General features: G+C 37.8%; 1 protein-coding gene across 3 annotated transcripts in view; it reads left to right on the top strand.

Moving 5' to 3' along the window:
• PATJ (PATJ crumbs cell polarity complex component) overlaps positions 1-26,764 on the top strand; it is a 361,686-nt gene that overhangs the window by 6,742 nt on the left and 328,180 nt on the right. For all 3 annotated transcript variants that reach the window (XM_078451845.2, XM_078451844.2, XM_078451846.2), the window contains exons 2-7: positions 7,561-7,617; positions 7,713-7,879; positions 10,705-10,899; positions 12,430-12,569; positions 17,792-17,987; positions 20,744-20,872. In XM_078451845.2, the coding sequence (XP_078307971.2) occupies positions 7,596-7,617; positions 7,713-7,879; positions 10,705-10,899; positions 12,430-12,569; positions 17,792-17,987; positions 20,744-20,872 (849 nt within the window). In that variant the 5' untranslated portion in view covers positions 7,561-7,595. The remainder of the gene's footprint in view (positions 1-7,560; positions 7,618-7,712; positions 7,880-10,704; positions 10,900-12,429; positions 12,570-17,791; positions 17,988-20,743; positions 20,873-26,764) is intronic.

Here is a 26,764-nt window from a genome sequence, read left to right as displayed (position 1 = left end):
AAAAAATTTTAATGTTTATTTTTGAGAAACAGAGCATGAGGGGGGAGGGGCAGAGAGGGGGAGACACAGAATCTGAAGCACAGAGCTAGAGGCAGGGCTCAAACCCATGAACCCTGAGATCATGACCTGAGCTGAAGTCAGACGCTTAGCCAACTGAGCCACCCAGGTGCCCCTAAGTGGACTTAATTAAGGATTGGCTATGGCTTAAGCATATGACCCCCAAATATCAAGATCTTTCTGGAATTTGTATATGTTTTCAGAATTCCAAGAATATCGTGTTTTGACAGCAGCCAAAAATACATTATCATTTACATTTAAAGGGTTTACAAAAGGCCTTGTCATTTGATAGGGGCACACGACTTTGACAACTGTCTTGAATCTGCATTAGCATGATAGCAGATGTGTTTACTTTGGCTAGGAGAGTTTGTTTTCCATTCAATTGATACCTTACAAATACTGAGCTTTGAGAACAAAAGGCATGATAATTAGATAACCACCTGGGCTTTGTACTCCTAAGGAAGCAATAGAAACTTAGTTGCTCTTGACCTTCTAATTTTGAGCAACTTCTGAAATCATGACTTTGTTTTTACAGTTAATAGCTTTTAGATTGTTCAAACTCCCTGGTTGGCTCTGGGGAATTCCCAGTGAGGCCTTTCATTGTGATCTCCCAATTCACATCTGCAGTTAGATGCTGAATACCTGTACTTTGCCAAGCTGACTGCCAGTGATCTTTTTTCCCTCCAAATTTGTCCCGGTGTGTTCTATTCCATGTGCTGTTGGGAATCTGAAAAGTGTGTTTACCGGGGTCCTTAGTTTGGTTAAATTCTTGAACTGAGGAGATTAATAAATCTATTCAATAAGTTTCCTCCACCTGGAAATTTAAGTCAAATTACATTTCTATCTCTGCATCAGCTTTTTTTTTTTTCACATACTCCATTAATTGTTAATGGCTAAAGGCATGGGTATTAAAAAAAAAAAGCCACAATATTATAATAATTTCCTTCAGTGAAATCCTACAGTGAACCAGACATGAAAAATTCATGGCTCAAACTCACTTGATCAATGATGGAGTGGAAGCTGAGCATAATAACTACTTCTCTGGAGGCTGTACGACTATGAGGACAGCGGCACACTGTGGCATTTTAATGTCTAGGCTATGACTGATTTTAGGTGGTCTATCTCTGACAAGCTAGACTCCACTTTACCACGTTTAAACAAACTGGAGATTCCTTGCTGTAAGCCTTATTTCTTAGCCTAGTCGAATAGATCAAAGTTGTTTGGTTGAAGATTTCTTAGGACCATGAAATGAGAGGCCATTTAGCCTACGTGCTGATTACTGGATGTTCAGCTCTAGAGTTATGGCATTTCTTCCTTCTGTCGTCATATGCTCTTAAGGCTTCAGTGGCCTTCCCTAGATATTCCCTAACACGATGGAATTGTAGTAATTTTCCGGTAATCCTTCCAGTAATTAAATATGAGTCAGAGGGTTGGATGACCACCCATTGTCTACCCTTAACGTTTCCTGAAGCATACTCTACCACCATGGTTTCCAAAATGCACAGGATGATTCAATTGGGAAGATGGGAAGATGACAAGAAAACCTTACTTTTTTAGTGCTTTTATCTTACTGTCATGGTATTTTTTATTTTATTTATGTTTTAAAACATATGACATGTAAATAATAGTGATATGTGTTTATAATTATAAAAAATAAGGTGAATAGTCAACATATTTTCACTGATGGGAATGTTTGAATACCACTAATCTATCCTATTACCAGAATTACCTTTTTAAATAGAAATCTGGACTCAATACTTCCCTACTTAAAAGCCTTTAATTACTTCCTGTTGCTTACAGGATAAAGACCAGTCTACTTAACATTATTTACAAGGACCCTCTCAAAGTCTATTTAAGTCTGTGCTTCTTAAACTGTCAGTAGTAAGAGATCAGGGTTCCCCTGCACCCCCAGTCTTTCAAGGACTGATATTTTTGTAACATAATTTGTTAGAAAAGTGAATTGTTAGAACAAGGAGATTTTTTAAAAAGTCAGGTTTTTATTACTACATTGAATAAACATGACTGTGCCACACTGCATGGTTTTTAAGTACCAATTTTGGTACTTATCCCTTTGTGAGCCAAACATCAATTTGCAGTCCACATCTGCAGTAAAAACAAAACAAGCCAACTATTTTTTTGTCCTGTTTTCAGAGACTTTATATACAATACATCATTTAAAGCTGGTTAATATTCTTATGGAGAATCATGTATTTTTATGCCTGTGTACAGCTCCAATTGTGATCTCTAGGCTATAGCAGCCTCAGGGTAACATGGGAACTTTGTTTGAAATGCAAATTCTCTGGCTCACTTCAGACCTGCACAATCAGAAACTCTGGAGGGTAGCCCCCCCCCCCCCCCGCCCCCCCAACTTGTGTTTCAACAAGCCATCCAGGTGATTCTGATGCCTGCTAAAATTTGAGAACCACTGACCAAGGGCATCCCTGTATTTCATTCAAACTGTAACACTTAAAATTTTTTTTAATTCTGTAACTGGGAGTTTGTACCTTTTTAATCTTCTGTTTACCCATCCCTCCACCCACCTCCCCTCTGGCAACCATCAGTTTGTTCTCTGTATTTAAGAGGTTGTTGTTGTTGTTACTCATTTTTTTTAGATTCCATTTGTCTTTCTTTGACTTATTTCACTTAGCATAATAAGCCTTGGGTCCATCCCAATGGGAGGGTCGAATTCTTTTTTATGGCTGAGTAATATCCATTGTGTGTGTGTGTGTGTGTGTGTGTGTGTGTGTGTGTGTGTGTGCATGTGTGCGCGCGTGCTACATCTTTTCTATCCATTCACAACTGCAACACTTTTGCCAGTGAAATGAAACACTGTCAATGATGCTGGGTAATCTGAAACTATCTTGGGCAAATGGTCACTCTCCTCTTACACCCTATTCTCTTTAAGAGAAGTTTCTACTGTGTTCTCATTCCACACATCCCCACTCAGGCTTAGTCACTCTCCCTTTGTGATTTCACTTAGTACATGGCACACACCTCTACTATTTATAGGCCTTATGATATATCCTGTTGTGTTGTCCTGATCTTTGTATCTGTGTGCTGTCTCACTAGGCCATGTTCGCCATTATCTTTTTGTCTTTTTCAGCTATAAAATTAAGACATACTTTTAAAATAAAGTTTAAACAGCACTAAAATCTATAAAAATCTAAGTTTTTAATCTTGGCATCCTTATTTTTACTTTCTAGAAGTAATCACTATAAAATTGACTACCTTTCTAAAACTAGAAACCTACGCATGAGTACATATTTTTTTTTATAAATTGTTTATGAGAGAGAGCTTGTTCTCAAAAATAAGCAAACATTAAAAAATAAAAATCCATGAACAGCTTTAAGTTTCTCTTGCTTCCTTTGGAGTGCAAAGGTCAGGTTGTACTATGTTCTGTATCCTGATGCAGAGTGGTTGAGAGAAGGCTGTACTTAAAAAGACTGGGTTCAAGTCCTAGGTCTACCCTTAACTTCTTATATGTGCTTGGACATGTTCCATTTTGCTTCCATTTTTTTTTTTTTTAAGTTTGTTTTGAGAGAGTGTGTGGGGAAGGGGTGGAGAGAATCCCAAACAGGTTCCACGCCCAGTATGGAGCCGGATGTGGGGCTCAATCTTAGCACTGTGAGATCGCAACCTGAATCGAAATCAAGAGTCCATGCTTAATGGACTGAGCTACCCAGGTGCCCCAACATATTTTTTTCCCTCACAAAAAGAAAATGCACCTATCCTGAAAGTTGCTGTTTTCCCTATTCAGTTGTGAGTGTTAGGTAATATCCCTGTGTTAACATAGGGGGTTGAATTGTCAAAGCATGCTCATGCGAATGAGAGATCAAACTTCAAACCAGCACCAAAGCTTACTCATGATTCAGTGATTACAGGTAAGAGTTAGGCACAGACATTCCTTCCTGGAGGAGTACCCAGCCAGTAGGCATTCCAAAGAATGTCACTTTTCTTCTTAGGACATATTATCAACACACTTATGAAACCTAGTTATGTGTAGACATTAAGTAACGTATAAATGTATTTCTGACACACTTCAGTCACAGTTTTTAATTTGTTTACAGGAATAAAGTACAACCTTAGGACACATTGTTGTTTTGTTTTAGGTTACTGGACAAGTTCTCAATAATATATATGGAAACCTTTTTTTTTTTTAATGTTTATTTATTTGAGAGAGAGAGAGCGAGAGAGAGCATGAGCAAGGGAGGGGCAGAGAGAGAGGGAGACACAAAATCTGAATCAGGCTCCAGGCTCTGAGCTGTCAGCACAGAGCCCGATGCGGGGCTCAAACCTGTGAACTGTGAGATCATGACCTGAGTTGAAGTCGGATGCTTAACCGACTGAGCCACCTAGGCGCCTCTGGAAACATTTTTCTATAAGGAAACCTTTTGTTTTTGGGGAATCCTGAGTTTTATACTCTACGAGTTAGACAAATGTAAAATATCTTTGTGATTGTCTCCTATTTTCTAGTCAGCCATGCCCCATAATTCCACATATTCTCAGATTATTTACAAAAAGCAATTAGGACAGATCAGGTATTTCCTGACATTTAAAAACATGGGCTATTACCTATTAAAAATCTTTAGAGGGTTTGCGAGGGGGTTTGGTTATCAAGCTGGCTATCCCTCCCTGAAGGAGGGAGCCACAGGCTTACTGTTAACCCTTTCCCTCCCATTGTCATTTCAATACATTCAGACCTACTTTATTATTGTAATGACTGACTACTTTTTTTTTAGAAGTAGTACTTTTTAATTTTTTTTTTTTTTTACATTTATTTATTTTTGACAGAGACAGAGTACAAGCAGGGGGAGGGGCAGAGAGAGAATGAGACACAGAATCTGAGGTTCCAGGCTCTGAGCTGTCAGCACAGAGCCTGACGTGGGGCTCAAACTCACAGACCGTGAGATCATGACCTGAGCCAAAGTTGGACGCTTAACCAACTGAGCCACCCAGGCACCCCATGACTGACTACTTTTGATAGTTTAATTTTTCCAGGAGTTTTGTTCTTAAAAACAATGAAGTAAATATTCTTGTACACACATCTGTGTGCCCGTCTGCAAGTATTTCTTTAAGAGAGACCCTCAGAAGTAGATATTCTGGGTAAAAGAGAATGCAAATTTAATATATTGATAGCTATTGCTAAGTTGCTCTCCTAAAAGTTTGTGCAAATTTATATTCCCGCCTGTTTTTCCATGACATCTATGCTACATGCGGTTATTCATTTAAAAAAATTGCCAACTTGACAGTAAAAAATAGCATCTCATAGTTTTAGCTTGCATTCTTTATTTCAGAGTGGTTGATGTATTAATGACCACAAAGCTGCTCTTGTCAATCCTCTTGGGCCTTAGGCTGCTATAGAAAAGGACAGTGCCATTGTAACTGTCTTTTGTTACTCAGTTACCTGTCAATGGGTAGTTGTAAAGGTTGCACAATTGAGATGCTGAGCTCATTGGTAGCGTTTCTGTGATGCTCTTATTCAGCAATTCTTTCTCACTGAATCCAGTGTTTGGATGGAATACATGGACCTTTTATCAGTGCAGATGGCATCCCTTACTGGCTTTTAATATGCTTTCTTCTTAGTGACCTTGAATTAGAAGATAAAGACCTCATTCAGCAACTGTATCCAGAGTTGATGTAGGAAAATTTGGACTATATAATACTCCTGTTTCTCTGATGATTTATTACCGTCTAGTGTACGATTAGGACAAGTGACCGCTCTGAAAGTGCCATTTTGGTCAGAGCAGAGGGTTTGCTAGCATTTTGAGTTGTTACATTTGAGTTGAGTTCCATTTTAGGCATTTAATTTATTTGAATAAATCACTGGAATTAAAAAAACAGAAAATGCCAATATATTGGGTGGTTACCTTTTGGAGACTCAGATGCACTTGGATCCGGGATCATTTGTGCAGTTGGGGACTTTTTTCCCCCTAATCTCTCTAAAATCATCTTCATCTCTTAATTTAGATGTTCTTTTCCAGCCCAGGCTCCTTTTTACAAAATCAACTTTGTTAAAGTATAATTTAGGGGCAACTGGGTGGCTCAGTTGGTTAAATATCCGACTTCGTCTCAAGTCATGATCTCACCATCTGCCGTCCATGAGTTCAAGCCCCACGTCAGGCTCTGTGCTGACAGCTTAGAGCCTGGAGCCTGCTTGGGATTCTGTGTCTTCCTCTCTCTCTGTTCCTCCCCTACTCAAGCTCCGTGTGTGTGTGTGTGTGTGTGTGTGTGTGTGTGTGTGTGTGTCTGTCTCTGTCTCTGTCTCTCTTTCTCAAAAATAAACGTTAAAAAAAATTGAAGTTAATTTACATACAATAAAATGTACTGATTTAAAGAATATAAGCCAATGAATTTTGACAAATGTATGCATCTGTGTGAATAGTACCCCATTCAAAACTTAGAACATTTCCATTTCCCCCAAAAGCTCCCTCAAATCCCTTCCCAGTCAGCTCCTTTCTACCCTGCCCAGGTAAACTAATTTATAGCTATAGCTTGAACTTCATGTGAATGGGATCATACAGTCTGTAACCTTTTTTGTCTTGTTTCTTTCAGTCAACATTTGAGGGATTTTTGAGAACAATCCGTGTTGTGTATATTCATAATTTTTTTCCTTTTTATTTCCAAATATTCTGTTTATGTTCTATAACATGTACATTCATCTGTTATTAGACATTTGGGGTTTTGTAGTTCAGAGCTTTTATAAATAAAAATGCTATGAACCTTCATATACAGCTCTTCTGTGAATTCATATTTTCATTTTTCTTGGGTAAGTATTTAAGAGTGGAAGTGCTGAATCACACAGCAAGTGTATTTTTAACTTTATAAGAAACTACCAAACAACTTTTCAAAGTGTATGTGCATCTTATGTTCTTACTAGTGACATATGAGAGTTCTGGTTGCTTCACATCTTTGTCAACAGTCAACAAATTGTCTGTTTTTCTTAATAGTTTTAGCCATCTTAGCACCTCATTGTAGTTTTTTGTTTTTTTAAGTATTTTTTAATATTTATTTATTTATTTTGAGAGGAGGAGAGAATCCCAAGCAGGCTGTGTTTGCCAGCGTGGAGCCCATGAACTGTGAGATCATGATCTGAACTGAAATCAAGGGTTGGACACTTAACCAGCTAAGCCACCTAGGTGCCTCAAATTGTAGCTTTTTTTTTTTTTTTTTTTTTTGAATGTTTCTTTATTTTTGAGGGAGGGGAGGGGCAAAGAGAGAGAGAGACAGACAGACAGAGGATCTGAAGCGGCCTCTGTGCTGGTATCAGAGAGCGCGGCCCGGGGCTCCAACCCACAAAGTGTGAGATCCTGACCTGAGCCAAAGTCGGACACGTAACTGACAGAGCCACCCAGGCACCCCCCAAATTGTAGTTTTAATTTGAATTTCCTGAGTGAAGTCTTTTGATGAAGAACATTCTTGATGTTTTCTTTAATTTTTTTACAGTACTATAGAAAAGTATATGCTAATTGAAATTCATCTTTTGTATTTTAAAATTTTCTTTAGGTTTCTTTAGAAGAGATTGAACACAGTAATTCAAAATGCCTGAAAATCCTGCTCCAGGTATGCTAGCTACACACTTCTATCAGTGAATTAACGATTCAAACGATTCAAATGATGATGGGATTAACTTGTACTCTGGTTATCCTTCAAACAAGATAAACTGCAGGTCTTACAAGTTCTTGATCGGCTGAAAACGAAACTGCAGGAGAAGGGGGACACATCGCAGAATGAGAAACTCTCTCTGTTTTATGAAACACTAAAGAGCCCTCTCTTCAATCAGATCCTTACACTTCAGCAGTCCATCAAGCAACTGAGAGGGCAAGTAAGTTACTAATCAGGGCTTTACGTGTTGGTATGTTCAAGGCAGCAAAGAAAGAAAGAGATAGAGACAAACTTGTCTCTCGGTGCACTTAATTCAACAGGGAGACTGTACTGGGACCTGCGACCTACAGGTAGCATTGCACGGATAGTTTCAAATGTTTGCGATGGGTGCCTGTTTGGCTCAGTCCGTAAAGCATGCACTCTTGGTCTCAGGGTCCTACGTTCAAGCCGCACATTGGGTGTAGAGCTTACTTAAAAAATATATACATTGATGATAAATTTTGTGTTTAGAATATAAGTTGTACTTATTTAAATATGTAAAGGTCAGATACCTTCAAACTTCCCAACATTTTCTTCAGAATATAAAATAGTGTTGAGCTTAAATATATTTTCTTCATGAAGCCATTTTTTTCTAGCGAGAAGTGATCATACCCTTGTACCATATTACTTACACCTCCCAATTATCAAATATTTATCAAATAAATGTTAAATGTCATGGATTTTCTGATTAGAAAGGTCTTAGAAGCAGTATAACTGGTGTTTTACCTGTGTTTTCTCTACTACATACAGTATTGTACCCGGAGTCTTAGGGTTTCCACACACATGTGTTGAATTATAGATCACATGGCAGCAGTTCTTAGAGTGATATCAATTAATAGTTTTAACTGTCCTCTTGGTTGCTGTTTTTTGGGGTCACGGAGGGCAAATTGATTTTAAATCATCTATTTTAGAAGGTGAGCTTGAAGAGTAGCTCTCCTATGGATTACATTTGGGCAGAGTTTTAATTTTTTTTTAATTTATTTTAGAGAGAGAGAGAGAGTACAAATGAGGAAGGGGCAGAGAGAGAGGGAGATACAGAATCTGAAGCAGGCTCCAGCCTCTGAGCTGTCAGCACAGAGTCCGATGCAGGACTCAAACCCACCAACCGTGAGACCATGACCTGGGCCGAGGTCGGAGGCTTAACCGACTGAGCCACCCAGGTGCCCCTGGGCAGAATTTTAAATGTAATTGGAGATTATGTAGCAGAACATTGTTAAGTGAAAATTAACAAAATCTAGGAAAAATGGTTTTTGCTAATAAACCAAAATGGCTGCCCATAAATATTTAGCAAGTGATTTTTCTTATGACAAATTAAGGATTAAAGTCCACACATACGTCTTTTTGTGAATTTCTTTCTCTGGATCAGATTTAAACCATAATTTTAGAACTCCCCACGTTGATGCTTTGGTACTATAGTCCCTGGCCAGGGGATGAGTCCTATAGAGCAAGTGAATGCTATTAATAGCAATAGAAATTGGGAAGGGTTACTACAAATCTGTTGCTCTTATTGGACGAAGAGTGGAATTGACCAACCACTCCATCATAATAACTATCTTTTGTATTTATATAGTTTGCAGTTGTTATATGCATAATCATTGTATCCATTCAACTGTAAAATCTGAATTTTTTTGAGTGTTTTCATAGAGTTTTGGTGGGTATTGATTTTTTTTTTCCCCTATGTGGTCCTATTGACATTTGTTCTTGATGTTACCTTTATTCTGATGTGTTGGCACTCCTGTATATATATATATATATATATATATATATATATATATATACACACACACACACACACACACACACATATATATACACATATATATGTATATATATATGTGTATATATATACATATATATATATATATATATATATACATATATTTATGTTTATTTATTTTGAGAGCGCGAGAGCATGTACACAATGGGGAGGGGCAGAGGGAGTGAGAGAGAGAATCCCAAGCAGGCCCCAAGCTGTCTCTCAGTGCAGAGCCTGACATGGGGCTCGACCTCACAAATTGTGAGATCATGACCTGAGCCGAAATTAAGAGTCAGACACTGACTGAGCCACCCAGGCGCCCTTCAACCAGTGAGATTTTATTTTATTTCTCAATTTTTTTTAATGTTTATTTATTTTTGAGAGAGAGACACACACACACACACACACACACACACACACACACACACACAGCATGAGTGGGGGAGGGGCAGAGAGAGAGGGAGACACAACATCTCAAGCAGGCTCCATCCAGGCTCTGAGCTGTCAGCACAGAGCCCAATGCAGGGCTTGAACCCACGAACTGTGAGATCATGACCTGAACTGAAGTCAGACACTTAACTGACTGAGCCACCCAGGCATCTCTCAGCCAATGATATTTTAAAAATTAACTTCTATTATTCACCATAACTATAGGTTTCTTTCCCCTCCCCCCACTTTTTTTCTATACCATGTAAGTATAAACAGTACTTGTTTGCTGCTAATCTTGGTCAAGTTCCTTAACCTGTGAATCAGTTTTCATGTTCACAAAATGGAATAATATCTTTTAGGGCCGAGGATTAAATGAGATAATATGTAAGAGTCTGATGTAGTACTTTGCTCATAGCAATCATTCATTAAATACTGTTACTGTTATTTTTGTTTCAATTACCTGTGGATCTTTTGTGGCCTTCTACATGGAAACGCAAAAGGGATCAGGGTCTTACACGTTTATCTGACTGGTTGTACCTGTGTATAAGAAGTGTAATGAGCTGTTGTACATGCTGTTAACTTAGGATGATGGTAGAAGGCAGGAAGCAACATATTTTAAACTATTAAATATTCTGTGCAATACTAAATAAAAAAATTTTTAACCTTACAAACACACAGATTCATGTATCTGTATCTTATTTATTTCTTGTGTAAATATTTAATATGCAATTTATACATGTAATGGGGAAAATAGAATATTTAATAAGTAATTTCTTTTGTGTAGGTTTCTGTTAATGATTCTCTTGTTTTCTCTCCGACAGCTCAGCCACATACCCTCAGATTGTTCAGCCAACTTTGATTTTTCTAGGAAAGGTTTATTAGTGTTTACAGATGGTGCCATTACTAACGGGAATGCCCAAAGACCCTCTAATAACCTGACTGCCTCTGGGTTGTTTCCTTGGACTCCTAATCTGGGAAATGAAGACTTTAATTCAGTCATTCAACAGATGGCTCAGGTAAAGTTATATCTTGTCATGGGACTATTTTGCTATATTTTTCCTCTTATAGGTTAAAAAAGAAAACAATACTCTTTAAAAAAAAAAAAAAACTCTTTGCCTTAAAATTAGTTTCTGTGTGTGTGGTTTGCTTGCATTTTTATATTGTTAGGAGAGATTGATACTATTTTTAACCTGTGTATTAGACATTTATTGACTTAAAATTACGCAAGGAAAATATCTGAGTGTGGCAAGGAGTTTTTAGACAATTCAATTTGACATATCTCTGCACTTGAAAGGGATTCTTAGGATTTTGGTCATAGGAGGAAAATTGATGTCTACCAGAAGTGATGAAGCTCCTTTGAAGCTATTTTTAATTTTTTATCAAGACAGAATTAATGAGAGTTAGACCTAATATAATTTGGAAAATCTAGGGAAACATTTGAAGGAGTCATCCAGTTTTACCCCTTGTACTATTAAAAATTAAATAGTTGAAATTTTGGATGTGTTAATGTTTGTTTACCTCACCTTCTAATAAGTATCTTTAAAAAAAAAAAATGAAACATGAGTTTTAGAGTTAAATAGAATCGGTTAAGGTATGATATTTAAATATTCTATACCTAATTCCTTTTTTGACTTTATAGCTCTATCCTATTAATTTGACTAATAATTAAAAAAAATTTCTTTTTTAACGTTTATTCTTAGGAGGAGAGAGAGAGAGCGCGAGCGCATGAGCAGGGGAAGGGCAGAGAGAGGAAGACACAGAATCCTAAGCAGGCTCTAGGCTCTGAGATGTCAGCACAGTTGACGTGGGGCTCAAACTCAGGACCCATGAGATCATGACCTGAGCCGAAGTCAGATGCTTAACTGACTGAGCCACCCAGGCGCCCCTAATGTAACGCTTTTGTTATGTGATTACATTTATGAAGTTCTCATGTCATAAATGTAGTTATTAACTAAAGCAATAAAATATGTGTTTGTTACAGGTTGAACCCATTTGAATGGTGGCCTTTCCATAATATTTTGAGTTAACCTAATAAAGTGGAATATTAATTCATCACAATAAAATTAAAAATTAGACCCTAAAAAATGCAGCTGGCTCTAACTTCGGCTGAACACTAACACATTCTCGATATCTATTTTGCTTTCCTCATTGAAAAATGTATTTTTCATGGAAAGAATTTAGAGAAATTCAGTGTAAAAAGTAATCTAGAATTTACTGTGGAAAAAGATGTTTTTCTCGGGAATTTTCATCCAGCTTGGGCTTCATCTCATAACGTGAATGAAGTGTGAAAATACCTCTCCGATTCCCTGAGGTTGCAGAATACTGCACATTCCCTCTCGTGTTCTACTGAAAATAACCAAGTGAGAGCATTTCCAGAAATAATTTATTGCTGAAATTCTGAGATTTTTTGGATAGAGATGACTTAAGAGAAGCTGTTTTTTGTGTTATTCACAAAAATAGCAATTTTAGTTCTTTGGAAAGGGTATGGTAGTTAAATATACTTTATTGACTTTTCCTTTTTTTTTTTTTTAATCCCCCTTCATTAGGGTCGCCAAATTGAATATATCGAGATAGAACGACCTTCAACTGGAGGCCTGGGATTCAGTGTGGTGGCCCTTAGAAGTCAAAATCTGGGAGAAGTTGATATCTTTGTGAAGGAGGTGCAGCCGGGGAGTATAGCAGACAGGTGAGGAGGGCGTTCCCTCTGTGTTTTGCTAATTTTTTTCTGATAATTCTGAAAATGTTATAAAGGAAATAAGAAACTAGTAATGAAAACAGTTAACGGTAGCAGCTAACACTTGCTCTCTTCCTATGCATTCGTCAGGCCTTTTGCAGATATTCTCCCATGTACTTGTGGCAGCGATCCAGCTGGTAGTATCATTGCCCTGTTTTATAGATGAGAAAGCTGGGTTTCAGAGAGGTTCAGCACTTTACCTGCAGTCACAGAGCTGTTGGCGCTGGAACCACGAGCCGTGATAGGATTCCAAGACAGCCGGACTCCAAAGCTAGTGCCCTCTTCCACCACATTCTCCCACAGTTGAACATGGCATTTTAGCTGTGTCTGATCAGTAAGATGGAAATACTGAAATTTGCATCTTAAGATTATAACAGCTGTTTTGATGGTCATGTCACACTGTTATTTCTCTTATCAATTAAAAGCTTCCTCAAATCTATGTGATTCCCCCTATTGTACATGTACTATTTTATTATTAAAATAAATTTTTTTTTAATGTTTATTTACTTTTTGAGAGAGAGAGAGTGAGAGAGAGAGAAACAGAGAAACAGAGCGTGAGCAGGGGAGGGGCAGAGAGAGAATGAGACAGATTCCAGAGCAGGCTCCAGGCTCTGAGCTGTCAGCACAGAGCCTGACGTGGGGCTCGAACTCACAAACTGTGAGTTCATGACCTGAGCTGAAGTCAGATGCTTGACTGACTGAGCCACCCAGGTGCCCCTTATTATTATTACTATTGTTATTATTGTTTGTTTTGTTTTATTTATTATTACTTTTTAAAAATTTACATCAAAGTTAGCATATAGTGCAACAATGATTTCAGGAGTAGATTCCTTAATGCCCCTTACCCATTAAGCCCATCTCCCCTCCCTGAACCCCTCCAGTAACCCTCTGTTCTCCATATTTAAGAGTCTCTTATGTTTTGTACCCCTCCCTGTTTTTATATTATTTTTGCTTCCCTTCCCTTATGTTCATCTGTTCTGTCATAAAGTCCTCATACGAGTGAAGTCATATGATATTTGTCTTTCTCTGACTAATTTTGCTTAGCATAATATCCTCTAGTTCCATCCACGTAGTTGCAAATGGCAAGATTTCATTCTTTTTGATTGCTGAGTATATATTTTTTTATTTTTAAGAGGTATGTGCAAGCCTTGTATTTTGTTTCTGTATGATTCAGGTCCTTGTTTATTCATTTAACGAGTACACTGTTATTCATCACAGTTCTACTGCTTGTTAGAATAATGGCAACAGTACTGGTACTATTATAAAAAAAATTCTCACCCAATAATAAATTTTTGAATTCACATTCTGCATTCATGGGGTATGAGTTCTAGTCTCTCTAACTGAAAGTTCAGAAATAATGGATTTCCATGACTTTGCAGCTTTTCTTCTGCCATGTCATGCAACATTTCCTCAAGTATTTTCTGAGGAACCTTAGCAATGGTTAGATATATTTGAGAAATTCTATCCTGTTCTTGGAGATTGGGTATACATAGTTAGGGTAACCATATAATTTATTGTCCATGTTGGGAGAGTTTTGGGACTGAGAGGGTATGCAGTTAGTGACACTGAGCCAGCAGGTATAGAGTAAGACTATTCTGACAAACCTAAGACAATCCCGGGTGAGCCTGGGCCTTGGGTCACTTACCATTAGTTTACCATAGGCTTTGAAGTCCCTGGACAAAAAGCCTATTTAACTTTGATTGGCCCAACTTTTATTTTTATTTTTTTTAAATTAAAAATTATTATTGGGATATAATTCACATAATATAAATGTCACTGTTCTAAAATGTACAGTTCACTAGTTTTTAGTGTATCTTCAATGTTATGCAAACTTTTTGTGGTCAGTCCTGTGTCTGAGTTGCTCTGTATGAAGTCTGTAATTACAGAGTGAGGTGAGCATTTCCAAAAAGTGGAATTTGATGTGTCAGCATGTAAACAACCTTTACCAAGACTAAGTGGTCAGGTGACTTCCCAGAGACCACAGTGCTTGGCAGAAAACTTGAGACAGTGGGGTCTGCGAAGAGGAGAAGGTGTTAGAAGAATAAAGAGACTGTCTTTACAGTAGTCCTATGGAGAGATGGAATACAGCTCCTATTCTTGGAGTGAGGCTGCTGTGTATCTGGTGTAGGAATTTAGTGCAAGACAGTATGAGAAGAGACTGGAGAGAGGTGGTGGTCAGTTATTCATGACTTTCTAGGTCATGTGAAATGTATCACGATCAGTTCTTCCTTTCTCCTGAGGACTTTCCACATAGAACTGTGCTATTTTAGGATCTTACCTAAGACCTACCTGTGCTATTTTGACTCTCAAAGTAATGGGAATCCATTATTTTCAAATGTTGCAATGGAGAGACAAGAATTGGTCTCCCCTTGAGTGAAAAATATGAATTCAATATATACAAACAGTATGGAGGAGTTAAATTATAGTAGCAGGAAAACTAATTCTGTTCAACTTTAGAATGCATCAAAATCATATTTTCCAGGAGATTTCACTTCTCTACAACTTGTTTATCTGGTGTTGAGTGTATATTCCCTGAGCAGTTACTAACTGGAAAGAAACGCAGTGTCTTGGCAGTCTATTGGGTAGGGGGAAGGTAGATTAATATAGGTTGATTTCCAGAAAACAGAAGATTTGAATGTGAGTAAATTAAGAACTTACACAAAATCAGTTACATCAGGGTTGAAAAGACTCAAGAGTATCCATTCATTTGGGATTAATTAAGAAATTTTCCTTGACGAACAAACTGAATAGGAATTTAGGTGAAGAAGTCAGAAAGGAGGACATTGGAGATGGGAAAATGGAAGTGATTTCTGGTATCGTCCTATAGTGGTCACATTTTAAAATAAATGTTTCTTTCAGACTTGGGAAAGGTTCACAAGCAACATTCTCAATTTAATATATGTATATTTCAAAATTATGAAAGTAATACATGTATATAATAGAAAATTATAGAATATATAATAAACTACTTTCCCCTCCCCCAAACATCTAGGACTTTGACTACCCTGAGACAACTAGGAAATACCTTAGAATGGTTTCTTTTTATAAAGACAAGGTCATGGAGCATATACAATTTTTAATCTTACTTTTATCTCTTAACACAAGCCTTTCCTAATATTAATAAAAGGACATATAAGCAACATTTTTTTTTAAAGTTTATTCTGAGAGAGAGAGAGAGAGAACACAGCAGAGAGGGAGAGAAAGACAGAGAACGCCAAACAGGCTCTGCACTGTCAGCACAGAACCTGACTTGGGGCTCGAACTCATGAACTGTGCGGTCATGACCTGAGCCAAAACCAAGAGTCAGACGCTCAGCCAACTGAGCCATCCAGGCACTCCTATATAAGCAACATTTTTAATGGTACCTGATTTATCATGAGAGCCATCCACAATTTCGACATCAAAAATAGATATTTCAATATCTAACTTGCTAGTTTCTTTTTTTTTAGTTTTTATTTATTTAGTAATCTCTACACCCAACATGGGGCTCAAACTCACAACCCTGAGATCAAGAATTGCATGCTCCTCTGATCTTGCTAGTTTCACAGGAGAACCTAAAACATGAGTGTCCTCAGAAAACTTAGAATTTTAAAGGATTTACCTAGCTCTGTCTACAGCATATTTAATATAAATGAATACTCAGTGAGTGGTAGATGAGTGGTTTAGATCATTGTGATAATGAGGTAAGTGATGGGGAGGGTGGGGGAGAGAGAGAAAGAGAGAGAGAGACAGACAGACAGTTGGATCATGGAAGGTGGATTGATTTTGGCCAAGTAAGTCAGAGGACAGTAAAGATGCAGGAAACCATCTACATGAGAGTGGGAAATGCCAGGCGTGTTTGAGTGGGGAAGAATAGATCAGAATAGTTGGAAAAGGGGTTTATGCAGGAAGGAAGCCAAGTTGGAAGGAGTGCTTGGGGACCAAATGTACAGGCCTTTGAATACAAACCAAGTTTATACTGTGTCCTTGAGCTCAGAAGTTACCAAATTCTGCCTGAGTACTTTTAAGAGGTGATTGTGAGGAGTAAATGAGATCATGCTTGTGAAGCATCTTGTGCAGTACCTGGCTAAATGACAAGTGCTTAGTAAATATTAACTGTAATAGAGGTGTTTTTTTCTTAAGATTTGCTAAATTCTTTTTTTTTTTAATGTTTATTTAAACATAGAGCATGAGAAGGGGAGGGGCAGAGAGAGAGGGAGACACAGTATCTGAAGCAGGCTCCAGGCTCTGAGCTGTTGGCACAGAGCCCGACGCAGGGCTTGAACCCACGAACCATGAGGCCATGACCTGAGCCAAAGTCGGACATTCGATTGACTAAGCCTCCCAGGCGCCCCAGGTTTTGCTAAATTCTTTTAAAAACAGTTCTTTTTTTGTTTTTTTGTTTGTTTGTTTTGTTTTCCTTTTACCTTGGTTAGCAGTTGGGCAGTTGGTGATTGGGACAGAAAAGGGCTTAGATAACAGATTTAGAAGTAATGTCTGCTGATTTTCAAGGAGAGTGGGGCCTAATTATTGACAAGTGTCAGAAAAGCAAGGGACGATGGAGATAGGATGACTCTGCTAGAGAGGAAGTTTTTGGTGAATTTGAGGATAGTTACCCCAGTGTGATATATGTTGAAGTCAGATTGGAAGGGGTTCAGAAGGATACAGTTCTTGCAATAATGGGGCAGTGTTTTACTTGCAAAACTTGGTAGTGGGGCTCCATACATTGCTTTTGCTTATTTTTCTAGCCAAATGTTTTTATCTATCTTTCTGTCTGTCTGTCTGTCTGTCTATCTATCTATCTATCTATCTATCTATCTATCTATCTCCATGCTCAAAGTGGGGCTTGAACTAAGGACTCTGACATCAAGAGTTGCATGTTCTACCAACTGAGCCAGCCAGGCACCCCCCACCCCAAATGGTTTTTAAAGTATGTGTGTGTGTGTATGTGTGTGTGGGTGCACGCACACACGCATACATCCATACATGTGCATGCACACATGTTCAGGGATGCACCACTTAATTGGTTAATTAGCTAATAAGTGCTTTGCTGAAAAGCACTCTGAAGAGCTCTGTTATATAATTATTTGAGTAATTGTACTAAGTGAAATAGTGCCATAAGAAATAAACAGCTTCACTTGAATAGATTTTTTTTTAATGATGCTATTATATTACAACAAAATTTTCTTATTAAGGGATCAAAGATTAAGGGAAAATGACCAAATATTGGCTATTAATCACACACCGCTGGATCAGAACGTTTCCCATCAGCAAGCAATTGCATTATTGCAACAAACCACTGGATCTTTGCGTCTGGTCGTGGCCAGGGAACCAGGCCACATGAAGAGCAGTACGTCCCCCAGTCTAACTGATACAACTGTGCCGGAAACCGTGAGTTGCAAACTTGGAAAAATAACTCAATTTTGAATTATGCCACTGATTTTAATAAGTGTAAAGACATTTAGAAGGTGTCATTTTACTTGTCATACTTTGAGAAAGATCATCTCTAAATATAGCATTAGCATATTAAACAAGATATTCTGTTTTTTCAACATCCTATGATTCTCCTCATTTAAGATTATCAGTTAACATAGAAGATGAATTGTAGTATTATGTTTAACTTATTTGGTGAGGGAAAGAGTCTCGTGTTCCTTGGTGCTGTAGGGAGTTCCTTAATTAAGCTGAGAGTTTTATTAGAGATTTACTATTAAGTATCTTAAGTAAGATTTAGTTATTTTATTCCAAAAATATTGAAAATTATTATTGAAAAAAATTTTTGTAAGTTAGATGGGATGTTTATGACTAGATTATTTATACTGCAAAATTACAGAAGTTTTCCTTTTCACGTAAGCATGCCTACTGAGCAATTTAAAAGAATAAAAGTAAGAGTCTCTTGGAAATCTTTGAATTTGGTTTATAACATTTTACGGATTTTGGCCTCCATCTTCAGAATGCAGGCTAATAAATCTCATTTTCTTATAACACTAAGTGCTAGCTGATTAATTTTCATTCACTGGGACAAAAGAAAAAATAGACCATCTGGGTACAGGACAAGGTCACAACACAAATTAATGTGTAGACATTTTCCCTGTTGCAATCAGTGATATTAATACACTACAATTTACATAATAAATAGAATGTACAAAGTGGGAAAGTGCTTTGCACAGTGGGTAAGAACAAGGGCGCCGGAGCCAGGCTAAGGTGGGTTCGAGTCCAGTTCTTCCACTTTCTAGCTGTGTCCTATCAGGCAGGTTCCTTGACTCCCCCACACCTCAGTTTCTTCTTTTACTTGGAACTAGGAACAGCATCCACTTCACAGAGAGATTAAATGTGCAGATTAAATGAGAATGCGTGTGAAGAGCTAAGCATGGTGCTTGGTACAGAATTTACACTCTATGAGTATTAGCTGTGATCATTAATTCAGGTGTATTTTAGCAAATCTTTTTACTCCGCAGATACTAGGTAGTGTTCTAGATGTGAATTTATTAAGTGTCCCAATATTCTTGATCATTTAAAAAAAATTTTTTTTTAAACGTTTATCTTTATTTTTGAGGCAGAGAAAGAGCATGAGCGGGGGAGGGGCAGAGAGAGAGAGGGAGACACAGAATCCGAAGCAAGCTCCAGGCTCTGAGCTGTCAGCACAGAGCCCAATGTGGGGCTCGAACTCGTCAACTGCGAGATCATGACTTGAGCTGAAGTCAGACGCTCAACCGACTGAGCCACCCAGGCGCCCCAATTCCTGATCATTTTAACATTGCACAGTAACTTTCCAACTTAGTGTAATAGTAAAAGCAGTAAGTGTACCCTGCTGAACTTGAGATGGAAGATTTGGTTCTGCTTAGATTATGTGAATTTAATGCACATTTCTGGTGGGAACCTGCTACTTACAGGGAAAATGCGTATGTCTCTCAGTCTGTTTTGGACAGTCCTATTGCTAACATCTTCAGTGGGGCCTACCTTTCCTTTCCCTCATAACAGTCTGCTTAATTAGTCTCTTTATGTCCTTCTCAGCATTTCATTGTTCACATTGCTGCCCAATTAATCTTCCTAAATCACTGCTTTGTTCTTGTGCTCCCCTTTCTAAAACTTTCAGTTATTTCTTCTGCTAATCCAGTGAAGTAAATCCAATCTTTTTAAAAGAAGTTTTTTTAACATGTATTCATTTTTGAGAGAGAGAGAGAGGGTGAGTGGGGGGAGGTGCAGAGAGAGAGAGGGAGACACAGAATCCGAAGCAGGCTCCAGGCTCTGAGCTGTCAGCACAGCTGACGTGGGGCTTGAACTCATGGACCATGAGATCATGACCTGAGCTGAAGTCGGAAGCTCAACCAACTGAGCCACCCACGAGCCCCAATCCAATCTTGTTCTAAAATGTTTTGTTTTATTTTCAGGGAGAGAGAGCATGTGCTGGGGGAGGGACAGAGAGAGAGAGAGAGACAGAGAATCCCAAGCAGGCTCTGTGCTGGCAGCACAGAGCCCAATACGAGGCTCAGTCTCATGAACCTTGTGACTTGAGCCGAAATCAAGAGTCAGCCACCCAACCAACTGAGCCACCCAGGTTCCCCAACTAAATCCAATCTTTTGACCACATCTTTGACTCACTCTGTTACCTGGTCCATCTTTGCTCTTACATTTCCCTTTTGCTTCAGTGTATTTTTTCTCCATAGTGCAATTAAAATGCTACCTTTTTCTTGAAGGTTTCTGTAATTCTTCATTGGATTTGACCTCCTGTCTCTGCCTCCCCTATCTTCCCCCTGCCAACCTTTATAATATTTGAGGTTCTCTTTCAGTTCAGGTAGACACATATTTATTGGTTCCTCCTGTGGGCTGGGCATTGTTGTAGATATTGGGTATAGACTAGAGAATGAGACATGTCTCTGTCCTCTTAGAACTACATGTCTCTATCCTGTTAGATTTGATATTCTTTCCCATTTTAATTATTTGTGTTTTAGATTATCTCTCTACTGGATTATAAGATTCTCAAGAGCAGGGACCATATGATCATCTTTATCTCCTAGCCTTTAGAGAGTTGCCTTAATTACTTGTATGAATGTTCAATTTGTGGTATATCTGTTACTTCAGTAAATATCGGGAAGCTAAGCATCTATGTCTCGCTAACACTGTGGCTTTTATTTGCGATTAATTTGTAGGTTCATTGGGGCCATATTGAAGATGTTGAGCTCATTAATGATGGCTCTGGATTAGGTTTTGGAATAGTTGGAGGAAAATCGAGTGGTGTGGTTGTGAGGACAATAGTTCCTGGAGGATTAGCGGATCGAGTAAGTTGACTTGTTTATTTTCACTTTGGTATTATACAGTTTAAAATGTATGGTTTGAAATGTAATTTTATAACATGGGTTACTAGGATATATGATTCCATAAATAGAAATGAAGTGTTGCTAAAAATGTTTATCCCCCTCCCCCCCCATAAATGTTAATACACACTCAACTTGGCTTTAAACAGTTCCTAAGTCAGCTTTCTTTTTTTGGTGGAGGGGGAGGTTCTGTTGTTGACAGTCTTCCTGATTCCATCAGAGAACAGTATTTTTGTGGAAGAATTGTTAATAGGTATTGTATTTTGAATATTTGTATTCTCTCCCAGCGTATCTTTCAGGGGCCTAAATGTTAAACTCAGGAGGTACAGTGATTATAAACATTTGTCCAAATATTGTATGTGGTAAATTTTACTTGATTATGATTTTCTGGCATCATAAGTCAAATGACTACACTTCATTATTTAGCAGTTTTTAAACTGAAAGTGAGCCTTTTTTTTTTTTTTTTTTTTTTTTTTTAAAGTAGGCTCCTTGCCCAACGTGGGCCTTGAACTCACAACCCCAAGATTAAGAGTCATCTGTTCCACTGACTAAGCCAGCCAGGTGTCCCTGAAAGTGGGCCATTTTAAAACTTATTAACTATTTCTGCTTAGTTTTACATTGAAGAAAATGTTACACATTACATTCAGTTTTTAGAAAGTACTTTAGAAATTTGGTTATGACACCACTTAATGATAAGCCCATAGTATGTAGACCGTGATAATCAGAATAGTATGTAAATTTCACTGATTGATATTCAGTTACCTATACATTTATCCCTTCTAATAAGGGTAAGTAAAGAGGAACCTGCTATGCAAATGCAGCTTTGAGGCAATTTCCTTAGCGCTCCATTTCTATTCAAGGTTCTTCTCCCTTCCACAGTATTTAGAGAAGCAGCTCTCAGGGTTTATTCTGTGGGGGTCCCTGAGACTCTTGAAGGGGATCTGTGGGATCAAGACAGGCAAATGGCACCAAACCGTGCCAGTGGTCACTGCAATCTTCTCCACTGTGTGGTTGCAATGAAAAAGAAAAAAAGAAAGTCTTACTACAGGAAGTGCAACAAAGAGTATTGTTTTTTAGTCAATTTTGACATTGAAGTGCATGTGTGACAAAACAGCACTCCTGTCACATACTGAATTTGGATGGTGGTTTTGAGACAAATATTTGTGAGACAAACTAGCTGCTTTTTTATATGGAAAACACTAACGATTTTTAAAATTCTTAAGTTTTGTGTTCTCATTCAAAATAATTTTTTTAAAAAAATGTTTAATGTTTATTTTAATCTTTGAGAGAGAGAATGTGAGCAGGGCAGGGGCAGAGAGAGAGGGAGACACAGAATCCAAAGCAGGCTTTGTCAGCACAGAGCCCCATGTGGGGCTTGAACCCACAAACCATGAGATCATGACCTGGGCCGAAGTCAGATGCTTAACCGACTGAGCCACCCAGGTGCCCCTCAGTCAAAAATCTCTTTTGCAATATGGTGATATACAGTGTTAGTTTCAGCTGTACATGATTCGATGTTTGTTAATACCGTGAAATGATCACCAGTCATCTAGTTAACCTCCATCACCACACATATTACAGTTTTTTTTTCTTGTGATGAGAACTTTTAAGATCTACTCTTAGCAACTTTCATATATACAGTACAGTACTGTTAACTACAGTCACCATCCTGTACATTATATCCCAATGACTTACTTATTTTATAACTGGAGGTTTGTAACTTTTGACCAGTTTCATACATTTTGCCCACCTACGCCCTCCCTCCCCACCCCCCCCTTTCTGGTAACCACAAATCAGGAAAATCATTTTTATTTTTGAAAAAATAATTGAAGGAAAAATTATGGTTATTCAGATTTGGGGACTTGGCAGACATTTCTTTGAAAATGGATGAAGGAAGCTTGTCACTTCAAGAAAAACGACTGACATTTGTTGGTGATGATAAAATTTGAACTTTCAAGCAAAAGTTAGAACTCTGGAAAAGTTGTGTCTTACCAGGAGTTGAAATTTCCCCATACTTAGACTTTTCTGATTATATTATTGCTGATATAAATACAATTTTTAAAATATTATATAATGAAATATGTCAACATTTGGAACATCTGCATGAGTCTGTAGATCAATATTTTCTGAAGACCAACGTGTGATAGGACAATGTATAGGTGAAAGGTCCATTCAGAATTCAATAGACTTTAATGAAACAGTATTTGAAAGTTTTTTGATGTAGTTGCAGATGCTACATTGCCACTGAACTTTAAGAAACTACAACTTGTCAAATTTTGGTGTGTTATCAAAGAATGGGCCTGAAGAGCTATTAAATACTATTAAATACGTGTTTTAACCATGTATTTTATGGAGGCCAGATTTTCTTTATATACTTCAGCCAAGCAACATATTGCAACATATTGAATGCTAAAGCAGATGTGAAAATCCAGTTGTCTTCTTTTAAGCCACATATTAAAGGGATTTCCAAAAATATTTAAAACTGCCACTCTTCTCACCATTTTTAGAAAATATAGCTTTTATTTTCAAACTAAAAAGTGTATACATCAATAGATAAAATATATATTAATATATTACATGTATTAAATATTTTAAGAATTTCTCTTTTCTTTTTGTTGTTTTTTTTTTTTAATATTTATTTTTGAGAGAGAGAAAGAGTGCAAGCAGGGGAGGGACAGAGAGGGAAACACAGAAGCAGGCTTCATGCTCTGAGCTGTCAGCAGAGAGCCTGAAGCAGGGCTTGAACCCACAAACTGAGATCATGACCTGAACTGAAGTCGGATGCTTAACTGACTGAGCCACCCAGATACCCCTTCTCTGCTATTTTCTAATTCAGTAGATATCAACAAAAAGAACCACAGAAATAAAAGTGCTTTGAGATTCTCAGTAATTTTTGAGATATAATTGACATATAATAAACTACACATATGCAAAGTATACAGTTTAATAAATTTGATGGGGTGCTTCAGTGGCTCAGTCAGTTGAGCCTCTGACTCTTGATTTCGCCTCAGGTCATGATCCCAGGGTCGTGGGATCAAGCCTCATGTCAGGCTCTACACTGAGTGTGGACCCTGCTTGAGATTCTCTTTCCCTCTGCCCTCTCTCTCTCTCTCTCTCTCAAATAAAAAATAATAATTTTTAAAAGGTTTTGTTTTTTTAATGTTTATTTTTGAGAGACAGCACGAGCAGGGGAGGAGCAAAGAGAGAGGGGGGACAGAGGATCTGAAGCAGGCTTTGTGCTGATAGGGGCTTGAACTCACCAATTGTGAGATCATGACCTGAACTGAAGTCAGAAGCTTAACCGACTGAGCCACCCAGGTGCCCCCCCCCCAAATAATAATAATTAAAAAAACTAAATTTGAAATATGTTTACTGGCAAGTTTAAAGTGTGTAGGGCAGTCCAGCAGGCTGGAAACTCAGGCAGGATTTGATGTCATGGTCTGGACTTGGAAATTTGTAGGGTCAGTTAGTAAGATTTCTTAGGAAACTCAGGCAGGATTTCTGTTAGAGTCTTAAGGCAGAATTCCTTTTTCTCTAGGAAATCTGTTTCTGCTCTTAAAGTCTTCAACTGATTTGATGGTGCAACCCTTCCCCCTTGTTATCAAGAGTAATGTTCTTAAAGTCAGCCAGTTATAGATATTAATCATATCTGCAAAATACTTTCACAGTAACATCTAGATTAGTGTTTCACCAAAAAAAAACTAGGTACCATCGCCTAGCCAAGGTGGTAACATAAAATTTAACCATCATACCATCTGTTTCTTCAAGAAAATGAACATATCCATCACCCACAGAAGTTTCCTGTGCTTCTTTGTAATCCCCATTTCTGCATCCTTAATAATTTTTAAGAGTGTGAAGCATTTCTGAGACCAAAAGGGTTGAAAATGGTCATTTTATGGGCCTTCAAAACACATTTGGGGCAGAAAACATATTCTTTAAGGGTTTTTGGAAATTTTTTGTAACCTGGAAAAGGATGAAGTATTGTGGAATATTTTGATATCTTTTTCCACATTTCCTCCCCAACACTGCCCCCCCCCCCCCACTTTAGCGATTTTCATAGGCTTGTTTGCTGGAGTAGCATTTTTCAAGATGCAAAGTGGAGTAGTTACTGTGAAAAACAAAGGGTCAGATAAATTTAGAAAACACCAAGTTAAATAAAATCAAATAGACTTTTTTACTGTAAGAATTTTTCTGAGCTTTTAATATCCTAATGTGCATTAAGAATTGTCACAAGGAGAATATGATGTGCAGTTTCCCAAATTAATCCCTTTGAGACACTGTTGGGAAAGGCCCAGGTCTGATATTTAGCCTTTACTGGAAGGGATTGTCACTATTTCAGGTCATTAGGGAGGGGGTTGTGGTATGCCCATCAGTCATGATGGAGAAGCAAGTGTTTATTTATACCAGACATTGTTATCTACCTAATATATATTATTCTCATGTAATCCTTGAAACAGTCATAAATTTTATTTTCAAATTATAGATTTGAAAGCTGTTAAGAAATTGCCCAAGGCTACTCAACTAGGAAATGACAAAGTCAGGATTGAGCCCACATCTATCTGACTCTGAAGCCTGTGTTTTACTGCTTAAATCTATTTATCTAAAGTTCATCCTAATGCTTTTCTTTTTCTGATGTATACTTGTCCAGAGTTGGTCTAAGCTTATCAGGAAATAGCCAGCTCTAGAAGCAACAGAACAATTGGCTTTTTCCTGTAGGGAATATGGTGAAGTCTGATTATAGGGGACAGAGACATCCCCTCTCTCTTCTCACCTCGGCTAATGGCAGATAAAATCTCTTCAACAGATTCTGTGTGTTGTTGCTAAGCCTTTACAAGTTTTTGCTCATGTAGCCTTGAACATAGCTTTAAATTTTTTTTTTAATGTTTATTTATTTGAGAGAGATTGAGACACAAGCACGAACAGGGGAGGGGCAGAGAGAGAGGGAGATACAGAATCTGAAGCAGGCTCCAGGCTCTGAGCGGTCAGCACAGAGCCCGACGCAGGGCTCGAACCCACAAGCTGTGAGATCATGACCTGAACCAAAGTCAGATGCTTAACCAACTGAGCCATCCAGGCGCCCCAGCCTGATCATAGCTTTAAAAGAATTTTAAAGGGAATTATTGCCTTTAATTAAAATGTACTCCTGTTTTGAATACTAATGTTCACTCTTGACTATTGCAATCTTTATGGCAAGGGAATACAGATGTCTTGGGTCATTAGTTTAAGTGTGATCAAGATTGATCATAAAGTGATACCTACGTTCAGCTAGTGGGGTTAATTAATATTACTTTCTTCAAAGAATATAAGATGAGATAATAGAAAGTTAGAAAAAGAAGTCCATATTATTTAAAAGATTTTTATGAAATAGCTCTTTAGTGTTTCCTTTTGTGTGTACAGGTAATACACAGTTAAAAGGTGGGTACAGTTGAGGGAGTGTGGCAAAAAACACCTAACTGAGGTCACTGCAGCATAAAGGGTCATCAGAAAGCAATTGATCAGAAGCAATTGATGATTTGCTATAAGCAAGACATTAAGCTAAAGACTTTACATATAGTGTTGAGTATAATGCCCACAACTCAGAGAGGGATTTATTCTCATTTTGCTTAAGAAGGATCTGAGATTTCGGTAGAATAAGTAACTGACGTTTGGTCATACAGCTTGATCGAAGTAGAGCCAGGATTTGAACTTGGGTGTGTCTGACTCCTAAGCTGGTCTTTGTCCTTCTGCTGTCTACTGCCTCTTATAGTATAAAGTAAATGAAAAAACTATTGATTTATATGAGCTTTTTAAGAAACACTTACTGAGATTTAATTACAATGACCAATCATTTAATGTAATCAGGGCCAATTCCATGGA

Source organism: Panthera onca, chromosome C1, assembly GCF_046562875.1.
Source record: "Panthera onca isolate mPanOnc1 chromosome C1, mPanOnc1 haplotype 2, whole genome shotgun sequence".
In the NCBI taxonomy this organism is placed as follows: domain Eukaryota; kingdom Metazoa; phylum Chordata; class Mammalia; order Carnivora; family Felidae; genus Panthera; species Panthera onca.
This window is presented reverse-complemented; position numbering and strand designations above follow the sequence as displayed.